Source organism: Typopeltis vanoorti, chromosome 9 (assembly GCF_054136105.1).
Source record: "Typopeltis vanoorti isolate ZY-2024b chromosome 9, IOZ_Tvanoo_1.0, whole genome shotgun sequence".
NCBI lineage: Eukaryota > Metazoa > Arthropoda > Arachnida > Uropygi > Thelyphonidae > Typopeltis > Typopeltis vanoorti.
The window spans coordinates 120,180,774-120,195,456 of NC_143557.1; the positions used below are offsets into that span (position 1 = coordinate 120,180,774).

General features: G+C 35.4%; 1 protein-coding gene across 1 annotated transcript in view; it reads left to right on the plus strand.

Moving 5' to 3' along the window:
• Window positions 1–14,683, plus strand: part of LOC150103475 (uncharacterized) — a 384,849-nt gene that overhangs the window by 205,077 nt on the left and 165,089 nt on the right. The window contains exon 9 of the mRNA XM_090397834.1: window positions 10,705–10,872. Within this exon, the coding sequence (XP_090253960.1) occupies window positions 10,705–10,872 (168 nt within the window). The remainder of the gene's footprint in view (window positions 1–10,704; window positions 10,873–14,683) is intronic.

The following is a 14,683-nucleotide window of genomic DNA, read 5'->3' on the forward strand; positions in this document are numbered from 1 at the left end:
GATTGAGGCTAGCAGAACAAAATATACAGTTGGGTGCTGCTATAGACCAGTTGATGAATAGATGGTGGAGATAGTATGCATAAGCAAATAGAAGAAATGAGTGGAAGGACGGTAATTATTATTGAAGATTTCAACTATGGTAACATTGATTGGAATGAGGAGAGGACACATGGGAGGAAGGAATTGGATTTTATGGGTTATTAAGGGATAACTATCTGCGACAGCATGTAATGGAAAATACTAGGGGTCAGAGAGTGCTTGACCTAGTAATTACATCTGAAAATTTGGCTGTAACGAATATGAACACGTTGCTACCAATTGGTGAGAGTGATCATAGGGTCTTGACTTGGGAGTTGGCTAAAGGTGTGGAATTTACAATTAAGATAGGGTACATGTGGAATTATCGGGCTGAGTATGACAAGCTTAGGAGTTTGATTGGTTCAGTGCCATGGCATGTAAAACTGCAAGGGCTGGATGTTGATAGTGCATGGGAGGCTATTAAGAAGTGTTTGCATGAGGCAATGGCTGACTGTATACCTAGAGTCCGAATAATAAATCAAGTATGGGTTAAATGGATGAATAACACCATTAAGCTTGAGCAGCAAAAAACGAAACAACTGTGGAGGGAATTTAAGGAGAAAGGTTACCTACAGGCACATGAACAGTATAAAGCACAGGCCAGAAGGGTAACAAGTGTAGTAAGAAAAGCAAAAGTGGATTATGAGAGAACATTAGCCATTCAGGCTAAAGAGAATCCCAAACAGTTTTTTTTTGATATGTTGCAAGTAAAAGAAAAAATGTATATGGCAGAATGATTTTAAAGAATGCCGATGGTAGGGAGGTAACCAAATCAGTTGATATAGTTGAATTACTGAGCAAGCACTTTGCAAGCTTTGTATATCATCCAAGTATATCATAACATTGCAGGAATGAATGAACCAATAGCTTATATGGGAATTGTGGTGAATGAAGTGGAGGTGAATATTCTATTACAAAACCTCAATGTGAGTACATCTGTGGGAGTGAATGGTATACCAGCTCGTGTCGTATGTGAAGCGGCTAAAGAATTGTCAGTGCCCTTGACCATTTTGTTTAATTTGAGTCTGGGGTCTGGGTTAGTCCCAAGGGGGTTGAAAGAGGGGAAAATAGTTCCACTGCATAAAAGAGGTTCCAAGACTGCTGTTGTAAATTACCGACCGATCAGCATATCAGGAATCGTTGTCAAGGTCTTGGAGAAAATAGTCAAGAAAAAAATACAGGATTTATAGATGAAAATGGGATACTGTATGGGGGACAGCATGGTTTTGTGAAGGGTAGATTATGCCTCAGTAACTTGTTCACATTTTATAACAGTGAGGGCTGAACTGGATATGGGTTTACAGTGATTCTACTGGCCCTTACTAAGGCCTTTGACAGGATACCACGTGGAATTCTAATCAGTGAACTGCAGCATATGGGGATGGATATATGGTTGGTGAGAAGGATAGGAGGGTGGTTGATGGAGAGATATCAGAGAGTAGTTTATTCAGGAGTAGAGTCCAAAAGACGGCCTGTGACTAGTGGTGTGCCACAGGGTTCTGTTCTTGGACCACTACTTTTCAATTTGTTCATTAACGATATAGGAAAGGATCCGAGAGGAAGTGTTCATTTGTTTGCTGATGATGCAAAGTTGGGTAGAGCAATAGTGAATGCACAGGATGTCAAAATTTTGCAGGATGATTTGGATAGTTTGGAGGACTGGGCTAAGGAGAATGGATGTCAATTTAATGTGGCAAAGTGTAAGGTTATGCATTTTGGGGTGAAAAGATTAGCAGCAGTATATCACATTGGCAGAACTGTACCCCAGGAGATTGACGAGGCCAGGGATTTCGGAGTGTTGGTGGATAGGGAGTTGAAGTTTAGGGGGCACATCGCAGTAGTGGCTAAATCAGCTCATCGAGACACTTGGTTGCTGAAAAATACTTTAACAAGCAAAGACAAGCAGGTTATTGTTCCTCTATATCAAGCCTTGATAAGACCCCATCTAGACTACTTATGGGCATCAGGGTTTCTTCTTAATGGGGAGGTGGATAGGATAGATGAGTGAACAAGATGATAGCAGGGCTATGGAATGAACCTTACGTGAACAGGTTGGAGATTTGTGGGTTGCAGAAATTGGTTGATAGGTGGAAAAGGGATAATATGATTGAGACATTCAAATTACTGAAGGGTTTCTATAAGATTAATTCAGAAGATATTTTTGAGAATAGGACCGGCGGTGCGAGGACTAGGGGCCATACATTCTAGCTGGGCAAGAGTGTGGTTAGCAAGGGTGTTAGAGCTAGGTTTTTTATTTGGAGAGTGGTGAATGAGTGAAATAAGCTGCCAGAGTCTGTTGTGGGTGTCATGACTGTGAATGAGTTCAAGGCGGGGTATAATAGATACTATGTGAATGTTGAATAGTTGTTCTTGACATGATGTTAGGGCCTCCCTTGATGAGTCTAAGTACACCTTGGAGTTGCTCATAATAATAATTATAATATATACTGTGCTCTAGTCATTACTTAAATTTAATTGGCAACTATGCCATGGAATCTTGTCCTGAAGCAGTGCAATATTTTTGTTTTATTCAAAATTTATATAATTACTCTTCATCTTCAACAATAAGATGCAGTATACTCCTTAAACATTTAGCAAAAAAATCTTTAACATTTAAAAGACTAAGTGAAGATGCTCTATTGGCTCTGAAACGTGGATATAAACAGATTAAAGACGCATTACTTGAACTATGCATTTCTCCTCATGAAAAACCTCTTTCTAAATTAGAGAGATCATCATTGGCTGAACATTTTGACAAACCAGAAACAGCAATTTTAACAGTTATGTGGGACAAAATTTTACAACGAATAAATGCTACTATGAAATCTCTACAAGATCCCATATGAATTTGTTTTTAGCTAATAATTTGCTACAATCTTTAGTTGGTTTTGTTTCAGATATAAGAAATAGTTTTGCTGCTGTAAATGAAGAAGCAAATTTATTAACAGATGAAACAAAATTTAAAGATGAAAAAGGAAAGAGTTAAAAAATGAAAAAAAATGAGTGCTAAGTTTCACAATCTAACAATGAGATTATATTACATGGGAAAGAAAATTTTGCTGTGAACACTTAATTTTATTTGCGAATAGCTAATTTTGGAAATTAATGAAAGAACAAAAAGCTATTTCGACATATTAGATATGTTTGACATTTTTTTTGAAGGAAGATATAGATCAAGACAAGTACAAGACTAGTATTGATAAAATTTTACAAACTTATGGGACTGATATTGATCCAGAAAAATATAATGAAGTTAAGCAATTTTTAATAATGATAAAGGAAGAAAATTCTTCAATTAAAAATATGTACAAATTTATGAATGATGGATTAAGGTCTACTTTTCGGAACGTAGAAACAATTTTAAAAATATTTTTGATGATGCCTATTTCAAATGCAAGTGCTGAATGCTCATTTTCAGTATTGAAACGAATAAAAAATTATTTAAGAAGCAACTTGCACCAAAAAAATGATGAACAAATCAGATTAATTTTTTGTTACATAAATTTATTTAAAATATTACGATGGATGTAAGTCTTAAAAAACAAATAATAATTATTAACCTCAATTTTCTTGTTAATTTTCTTCATCATCTGTTGAGAATAGTTCTTCAGATTCATTGTTTGAATGATTGTCATATGGATCCCAGTCGAATCCAGTGAATTGATTTTGTTTTCATCATCATCAGCGTCCTACAACAGATCATCTTCTGTACCATCCATAAGATTGGAGATACCACACTTTTTAAATGATTTTATTACAGTCTCTACTTTTACTTTATTCCATGTTTTGATCACAAAATTGCACAACATATCAAGTGATGCAGCACGCATAGATCCACCATTTGTAAATGATTTTTCACCAGTCAACATCCAATTATTCCACTCTTCTCGCATGTGATCTTTAAATGGTTTGTTCAAGCAGACGTCTAATGGTTGCAGTATAGAAGTTAAACCACCTGGTATAACAGCAATTTTTGTGTTATTTTTTTCTAGAAGACTTTTAGTATTCTCAGTTAAATGACTATGAAACATATTCCATACTAATAAATAAACTGTTTCTTCATTATGCTGCCTGGTCACATGTTCCACATATTATTTATCCATAATTTACACCATTTTCATCCATCCATCCTTTTTCGTGAAAATGTACAAAAACACCTGAAGGAAATTTTATGTTAGGTTTAGTTTTATGTTTGAAGATTATCATTGGTTTTAACTTGGTTCCCAGCCAAACGTGACAACACAACTGTAAACCTTGTTTTTTCATGACCTGTACTTCGAACTAGCACACTCTTACTACCCTTAAACTCTACTGTTTTATTGCTTATCATATCAAAGCTCATAGGAGTGTCATCCATATTTCCAATATTTGACAATAGAAATTTATGTTCTTGTCTCAACTGAATAATAAATTTATGGAAATTGGGGGTCTTATACAACCGACATAAGCTTAAAACCTAAAAATAGCCTAAAATTTATGCCTCGTCTTATAAACCGGTCATCCTATACGCCGACATATACGGTAATTCTGAACCTAACTTATCTTCTCCAGGTGATTTTCCATTTTATGATTTGACACTACCAAAGATGTTAGAGAAGTTGGTGAGGACTATTCCAGACATACAGATTGGCCTATAGTTTGTAGCCTCAGAAATGGAATGGTAATAGTAGTATTCTTTAAGATGGTCAGCATGGGTTTCTTAGGGAGAGATCATCAGCAATCTGCTTACATATTATGTTACAAGGTGACAAATTCACTCAATAAAGGAGATGCATATACAGTGGTGTATTTGGTTTTTCAAAGGCCTGTGATAGACTGCCACATGACAAGCTAGTAACTAAATTGAAACAGTTGGGATTAGATAATAGACTAAGAAGCTGGATAGTTGATTGGCTATTGGACAGGTATCGGCTTATTGTGTATGGAGGAGTGGTGTGCCACAGGAATCTGTTTTGGGACCATTATTTTTTAACTTATATGTTAATGACATTGAGACTAGCTTAACTGAAGATGTGCAGCTGTTTGCTGATGATGCAAAGTTGGGAAGAGCTCTGAGAAGTAGAGCAGTGTTGTAGTCTTGCAGGAGGATCCGAATAGAGTATGTGAGTGGGCAAGGAGCTATTAGTTTAATGTTACAAAGTGCCAGGTCTTACAATTTGGTAGGTAAGGTTGAGATGCAGAGTATATAATTAATAGAAAATTTTTGAAGCAGGTGGAAGAGATGAGAGATCTGGGAGTGATGGTGGACAGACTTGTTAGAGGTAACATTGCTAAAATTGTAAGAACATTCAAAAGGATTATGGCAATAATGAGGACATTGACATACAGAAGCAAAGAGATTATAATTCCTTTATATAAGGCTTTGATCTTGCCACATATGGACTATTGTGCAGAGATTTGGTTTCCTGGTTTTTGAGAGGATGTATTGGAGAGGGTTCAGAGAAGGTTAACTAAGTTAGTGTCAGGTCTATATAATGTCAGATATGAGGAGAGATTGTAGGAATGCAACTTACAGAGCCTTGTGAATAGAAGAAGAGGGGATATGATTGAGATGTATAAGTTGATGAGGAGTTGTTATTACCAGATTAATGTGGAGGAGATATTTCATAGAAGGAAAGGGTAGAATTAGAGGCTATCCCTGGAAGTTGTGTAAGGAGGGTGTGAGTAGGAGAATGAGAAGCAGGTTCTTCACATGGACAGTGATCAGGTGGAATGCATTGCCTAAACATGTGATAAGTGCAGAAACTGTGAGTGGATTTAAGGCATTGATGATCTTTTTGCATGATAATATAGACCTCCCACAATAAGTACTTTGACTCCATGGTATATCAGATAATAATAATAATAATAATGTGCACTGCTGTTGTTAATTCCTTTGAGAAGAGATTCTAATAGAATTTTAGGTTGGACAAATGAGTGGGGTTATACGCATTCCGGCCACTGAATTAGAAACTTCACAGAAATCAGTGATTTCCATATAGGCATGTGATTGCAAATACTGATCCTTTTCAATTCCCTGCACATAGTTCAGTGAGACATGGATCAGGGCATTCATTAAATGCTTTGGTCAATTACTGCATGCAGGAAGTTCTGCTTGTCCATGCAAGCCTTCTCAGATAACACCAATCTAGTTCCTGACAGACGTCTTAAGACCTCAGTTACGCCTCTTAGACAATCAAAGTGGGTTATTTTCCCACTGATTAAACTCCCTGGATATCTCACCTTTTGAGAATGCAGTCAGTTCTGCTGTTTTCAAAATCATGGCTCCAGCCAGATGGGCACCAACAATAAGACCTTTATCTTACTCCGAAAGATCCTTTGTTTTTAATTGTGATCAAGACTATTGATAGGTAATGATCATCAGAATTCTTAAATAATTGTTTAGAAGAAGTGGTGATACATGTAACCAAGTATTTTGCATATACACTGTGAGTGACGTTTACGAACATCTGCCTAAGGGGTTCTAATTCAGTGGCTGGTATGTTTGTTTTCGTATTAACGAGTGCAAAGTGTTGCATTTTATATTGCAGGGATATAAGGCTGTGTACTATATTGATGGAACTATACTGCATTAAGTGGATGAGATTTGAGACCTGTGAATAGTAGTTGACAGTAGACTGAAGTTCAAAGGGAATGTTTCAAGTGTTGCAAAGGCTGCACATCATATTGCTGCTATGATAAATACATTGACATGTAGGGATAAAGAGGTGGTTGTATCACTGTATAAAACATTGGTCAGACATTTGGACTGTTGAGAAAAGATTTGATCACCTGGTTTTCAATGTGATGTGGAAACATTGGAGAGGATTCAGAGATGAGTGACGAATACAATATCGGGACTCTGGACTGCTGGCTATGGAGAGAGAGAGAGAGAGAGAGAGGTTGAAGAAATGTGGATCGCAGAGTTTGGTGAATAGGAGGAAAACAGGTGATATGATAGGGATGTTTAAGTTAGTAAGGGAGATTTTATTGGATTAATTCAAAGCTGATTATAAAAAAAGTAGAGGGTGAGAGAGGAAGACCCTGAGACCTTCCCTGGAATTTGTATAAGAGTGTGGTGAAGAAGGATGTGAGGAATAGATTTTTTTACATGGAGAATTGTGGTTTGAATGGAACACATTACGAGAATATAGAGTTATAAGGATTTGAGGGTTCATTATGATAAATATGTTGTTGTTTGAATGAACCTCCCATGATGAGTTTGTTGATTCCATGGGTTATTATTGTAGGCTACTGATCTACAATAATAAATTGTAGATCAGTAGCCTACTAATACATAAAATGAAAGATTCTTAGATTACTGGGAAAAAAGTTACATGTTACATCTTGATCCAGAAATTCATCAATAAGTTCAAATCTTATTTGAACTTATTAAAATTAAAAAATCACACACACACACACACACACACACACACACACACACACACACACACATGCGCGCCCACAAATTAGATTATAGTATGTAAGCACTCTTATCTACAAAATTTGTAGTGCAAATTCGACTTTGCCAGAGAATGATAATAACGAGACTATATAAACCAAAATCTTCCATTTTTGACTGTCTTGGATCAATCTCATTGTACATATTATTATGTCAAACTTATCTACCTTTTTACACGACTCTTCTCACTCAGCATATTCACTGAACATTTTTTTACGTTCTTTCTTTAACTCTTAAATCTAGGGTCTGACAAATTATGTGAAATCCTACTCACCATTCAAAAAATTTACTTGCCCCAGACCCATTTTGATATGTCTCAATAAGTCAGTATAAATTCTATAAAGTGATTAGTGTGTTGTATCTATTTTTTGTTTTAAAAGGACTTTGTTTAGAAAATTATTTTTTTATTAAATAATGGTAAAATAATGGAATGGTAAAAAATTGATTGACTTTTGTAGTTTATAATAACCTAAAAATAATGAATTTCTTCTATAAAGACATACATAAATATACTTGGGCAGCAAGAGGATGGAAATCAATATTAGATTATTTTATATTAAATGAAAATACATCAACATTTTCACTAGATGTTAGAGTTCACAGAGGATATGAAATAAGCAGTGACCACTTCCTTGTTAAAATAAAATTAAGATTACCACCTAAATGGCTACAAGTAACAAGAACAGAAAGAAAATTTGAAACATTTGTTTATAAAACTAGACTATTGAATGACACAATGTACAATGGCTATATGAACAAAGAATTAACCAATATCTAGATAAAATAAAACAAACTGAAGAAATAGAAATAGAATGTCTTAATACAAAAGCTGTATTAAATGCAGCAGCAAATGCAAGCTTAGGAAAGACCAAAAAATTCAATAAAAGGAAAAAACTGATGATCTGGGATGATACAATCAAAGAAATAATCAAAAACAAAAAAGAAGCCTATCACAAATGGTTAAGCAGTAAAAGATTAGAAGATGAAATAGAATATAAAAGAATAAGAGCCATAGCTAAACAAGAAGTCAGAAAAAGACATAGTGAATCATGGAAGAAATTTCTTTCTAATTTAGAACATGATTTATATAAAATAAGACCCAATGTATATAAAGATTTTGAAACGCTTAAATGCAGATACCAAAGAAAACATAAAATTAAACACCAAATTGAAATTTAGAAGAATTTCTAAATATCTACGCAGAATTGTAGACAGACAATATTTTAAAAAAGACAACTGGCAAATAATTAACGAAAATGAAAAGGAAATAGCTAAAGAAGAATTAAAAATCAGCCTGAAAGAAACAAGAAACAGAAAATCACCTGGAGAAGATAAGGCTATGTTCAGAACGATATAAAATACGCAGGAACAAGATTCAAAGAAAGACTCTTATTATTTTAAAATAAAATTTATTCAACTGGTATCCCTCCAATGGAATGGAAAAAAGCAATTGTGATTCCTATCTTTAAAAAAGGTAATAGAGATGACCCTAAAAACTACAGAGGTATCAGTATACTAAATTCCCGTTACAAAATATATAGCAGAATCTTAAATAGCAAACTAATGAAATAATCCAAAAACCTTATTTTAGAAGTACAGAATGGATTTAGAAAAGGACGATCATGTAAAGACCCAGCCTTTTGCCAAAAATTAATAATAGAGAAAAGAAGAGAATACAATTTAGAAATACATATTGCATTCATTGACTTTGAAAAAGCATTTGACAAAGTTAAAAGGAACATATTATTTAACATATTAAAAGAAAGACAAATACCAAATAATATCCTAAAAACTATCACAAGTATATATGAAAATCAAATAAAAATAAGATTAAATCACGAGTTATCATATATGAGAGAGATAAACCAAGGGGTCCGACAGGGATGTTCCCTCTCAACAACTCTTTTTAATATTTATTTAAATGAAATAATAATAAAATGGAATAAAAATTTACTTCAAGGAATTAAACTTTTTCCTACAGTGAACTTAAACACTCTCCTTTTTGCCGATAACCAAATAATAATTACAATTCTGAAGATAACTTACAGAAAGCTATTTTAGATCTAAATGAGATAACCAAAGATTATGGTATGATATCAACAGCAAAATCAAAAACTAGGCCTTTAAAGGACAAGATCCTGTAAGAACTAAAATAGAAATAGATAAGAAGATCTTAGAACAGGTGAATTCATTTAACTACCTAGGATGTATGATCACATATGAAAATGAAAAAGATATAAATGTAAAAATTCAAAATATTTAAAATAACAGGTGTAATTAACTCTATATTTAAACCAAACCTAGTTCAAAAACAAACCAGACTAAAAGTATATAATACATTAGTCCTACCAGTCTTAATGTATGGAAGCGAAATCTGGACAATAAAAAAAAAGACAAACAAAGATTAATAACAGCAGAAATGTAGTTTATGAGAAAAACTGCAAAGTATACCCTATTTGATCACAAAAGAAACGAAGATATTATGAAAGAATTAAACCAAGAACCAGTAATAGAAAGAATTAAAAAATATAAACATAAATGGATGGAACACATTCAAAGAATGAAAACAGAAAGATTACCAAAACAAGCCTTAAAGTACAAGCCATTAGGAAAAAGAAAACCAAGACGTCCTCTTAAACGATTCAACGATGACTTCTAAGGCCAGAACAGGCCATGCTAGGCCTAAATCATTGATACGCATGATGATGATGATGATTAAATAAAAATATTCTAATTTGTCCAGTCTGTTTGCAGCTTTTTTCCAGCTGGCAAAATCTGCTCTCCGTGGGTGAGTGTATTTGTTGAGCCCTGCTTAATCTGTTTTGTAACAGCAAATTTTTTCTTTGATATTAATATTTATAATTCCATCTTGCTCCCTTTGACACCTGTTTTATTGACTTAGCTTGTTAGAGAACTATATACCAGTATAGTTATGATTTAGTCAGAAATTTCTGAATTTTTGATCGTCTACTTTTCTGCTCTGCAGGAAGAGAATGATAAGTTAGACTGATATTGAATGTATTTAAGCAGTTTTAAGGTATAGTGATAGTTTAATGGACTGCTTTTGGTGAGGTTTGTGACTTATCATAGAAGTGATAAATAAAACTGATAGTAATAATAAATAAAAAGTATGCTTTCCCCCCGTTGAAAAATTTGTATTATAGAAAGCCTATTTCTTTCATCAGGTAACTTTATCTGTGATATAATGTTATCGTCCACCCATGCTGATCTTGCCTTGCTAAATTCTGGAACATTGAGGTCTGATCGCATCCATCAAAAAGGAAAGTTTACGCTTAGAGACCTCTCAACAGTATTGCCCATGATGGATGCAATGGTTGTCCTTCATGCCACAGGTACGTTATTATTGTTACTTAACACCTCCAAGGAGCCTAAGGACTCATTCTTGGACTCCTACACATAAATACCATCAATGCCATCTACCTTATTTTTAAAATAATCTTAGAATTACATTTTTGCTAAGTATTGGAAAACAGTTTAGTAGAATAAAATAAATTAAAAAAATTATTATTAAAAATCATGTTGTTGTTCTGATTTATATTATTTATTTATTTATTAAAGGGGAAGTTCAAAGCTAAATAACTGGGAAGAAATCCCCACATACCTATAGAATGTAGGAGAACCAACTATCACTTCTGATTCAGTGTTGAATATTAAATCGTTAACTTCTCATTGTGGACTCATGGAGTCCTGATTGGCACAATAAATAGGATAGACTATTCCTGGAATCTGCCTGAACTTTAAGAAACTATCCATCCTCAACAAAATTTGGGTGCATGAAACTACCTCAAATTTTGAAAGCATCATCCTCAGACCATCACCCCAGCAGCAGAACATCCACTCTAGTCCATTAAGAGGCACTATTTAGGACTTCAGGCTTATCTTTGGTTCCCCTGCTTTAGTGTCATTTATATAATGTTGTATCTGCTTGCACATATCAATCTGTATATTGTTCCCCAATGATGGCAATTTGACTTAGCCAAAATATCGGAGTATTAATTAAGTTATTGTACCATTATGCATGTAATGCTGATTCCAGTTTGACAGGTTTCAAAACCAAATGAGTTGATATGTTATTATTGTGAGTCTAAAATAATGTTGAAATTGCATGCACATGAATAAATCGGAATTAAACTAGAGGAGTTTGGCAGCTCGATTTGGCCAAAAATTATAGCCATTGGTGAGACCTGTTGACAGAAAATGATATAGTTACATGGATAGAATGTGAAGGGCATGTATTTTCAGGAAAGATACAGAGAATAAGACAGGAGATGGAGTATTATTATTATTACGGGCAACTCCAAGGAGTCCTTAGACTCATTGAGGGAGGCCCTAACATCATGTCAAGAACAACTATTCAACATTCACACAGTATCTATCATACTTTGCCTTGAACTCATTCACAGTCATGACACCCCCAACAGACTCTGACAGCTTATTCCACTCATTCACCACTCTCCAAGTAAAAAACCTAGCTCTAACACTCTTGCTAACCACACTCTTGCAGTTTCCATGTATGGCACCTAGTCCTCCCACCACCAGTACTGTTATCAAAAATATCTTCTGAATTAATCTTATAGAAACCCTTCAGTAATTTGAATGTCTCAATCATATCACCCTTTTCTGCCTATCAACCAATTTCTGCAGCCCACAAATCTTCAACCTGTTCTCATAAGGTTCATTCCATAGTCCTGCTATCATCTTGTTCACTCGTCTCTGGATCCTCTCCACCTCCTCCCCATCAAGAAGAAACCCTGGTACCCATATCTGGGCACAGCAGTCTAGATGGGGTCTTATCAAGGCTCGATACAGAGGAACTATAACCTGTTTGTCTCTGCTCGTTAAAGTGTTTTTCAGCAACCAAGGGATTTGATGAGCTGATTTAGCCACTTTTGCAATGTGCCCCCTAAGCTTCAATTCCCTATCCACCAACACTCCCAAATCCTTGGCCTCGTCAATCTCCTGGGGTACAGTTCCACCAATGTGGTATACCGCTGCTAATATTTTCACCCCAAAATGAATAACCTTACATTTTGCCATATTAAATTGACATCCATTCTCCTTAGCCCAGTCCTCCAAACTATCCAAATCATCCTGCAAAATTTTGACATCCTGTGCATTCACTATTGCTCTACCCAACTTTGCATCATCAGCAAACAAATGAACAATTCCTCTCAGATCCTTTCCTATATCATTAATGAATAAATTAAACAGTAGTGGTCCTAGAATAGAACAGAACCCTGCGGCACACCACTAGTCACAGGCCGTCTTTTGGACTCTACTCCTGAATCAACTACTCTCTGATATCTCTCCATCGGCCACCCTCCTATCCATCTCACCAACCCTATATCCATCTGCATATGCTGCAGTTTACTGATTAGAATTCCATGTGGTATCCTGTCAAAGGCCTTAGTAAGGTCCAGTAGAATCACTGTAAACTATCCAGTTCAGCCATCACTGTTATAAAATGTGAGCAAGTTCTGAGGCATGATCTACCCTTCACAAAACCATGCTGTCCCCCATACAGTATCCCATTTTCATCTATAAATCCTGTATTTTTTTCTTGACTATTTTCTCCAAGACCTTGACATCGATTCCTGATATGCTGATCGGTCGGTAATTTACAACAGCAGTCTTGGAACCTCTTTTATGCAGTGGAACTATTTTCCCCTCTTTCCACCCCCTTGGGACTAACCCAGACCCGAGACTCAAATTAAACAAAATGGTCAAGGGCACTGACAATTCTTTAGCCGCTTCACATACGACACGAGCTGGTATACCATTCAATCCCACAGATGTACTCACATTGAGGTTTTGTAATAGAATATTCACCTCCACTTCATTCACCACAATTCCCATATAAGCTATTGGTTCATTCATTCCTGCAATGTTATGATATACGCTTACAAAGCGCTCAGTAATTCAACTATATCAACTGATTCGGTTACCTCCCTACCATCAGCATTCTTTAAAATCATTCTGCCATATACATTTTTTCTTTCACTTGCAACATATCAAAAAAAACTGTTTGGAATTCTCTTTAGCCTGAATGGCTAATGTTCTTTCATAATCCACTTTTGATTTTCTTCCCACACTCATTACCCTTCTGACCTGCGCTTTATACTGTTCATGTGCCTGCAGGTCACCTTTCTCCTTAAATTCCCTCCACAGTTGTTTCGTTTTTTGCAGCTCAAGCTTAATGGTGTTATTCATCCATTTAACCCGTACTTGATTTATTATTCGGACTCTAGGTATACAGTCAGCCATTGCCTCATGCAAACACTTCTTAATAGCCTCCCATGCACTATCAACATCCAGCCCTTGTAGTTTTACATGCTATGGCACTGAACCAATCAAACTCCTAAGCTTGTCATACTTACCAGCCCAGTAATTCCACATGTACCCTGTCTTAATTGAAAATTCCACACATTTAACCACCTCCTATGATCACTCTCACCAATTGGTGGCAATGTGGTCATATTCATTACAGCCAAATTCTCAGATTCAATTACTAGGTCAAGCACTCTCTGACCCCTAGTATTTTCCATTACATGCTGTCATAGATATTTATCCCTTAATAACTGCATAAAATCCAATTTCTTCCTCCCAATCAATGTTACCATAGTTGAAATCCCCCATAATAATTACCCTCCTTCCACTCATTGCTTCTATTTGCTTATACATACTATCTTCACCATCTATTCCATCACCTGGTCTATAGCAGCACCCAACTGTATATTTTGTTCTGCTAGTCTCAATCTCACACCAAATAGCCTCAAATGTGCTCTTTTCTCTATCCTGCAATTCAACTTCTATTCTCCTTGGCTTCACTAATGCCAATAACCTGTGGTCTGGAAGATCCAACCAAGGCTAAAAATTTTTCCTTGTTCCTAATACTCCTGGCATTAGTATACATGAATTGCAGAAGCCCATTAGCCCCATCCCTACTTTGATGCCTTATACTAGCAATCCCATTCTGATTTGTTGTCCTTCGTACTTGCTCAGGCATATTATACACATTCATACACTCAACTGCCTCACTAAAGTCTGCATATCCATTCCCCCCTTAATAACTCTAGTTTCTCTGTTTCTTCACATCCACTTCATTCAACAACACTTTTTCCAGTCTCCGTACACCAAATCCAT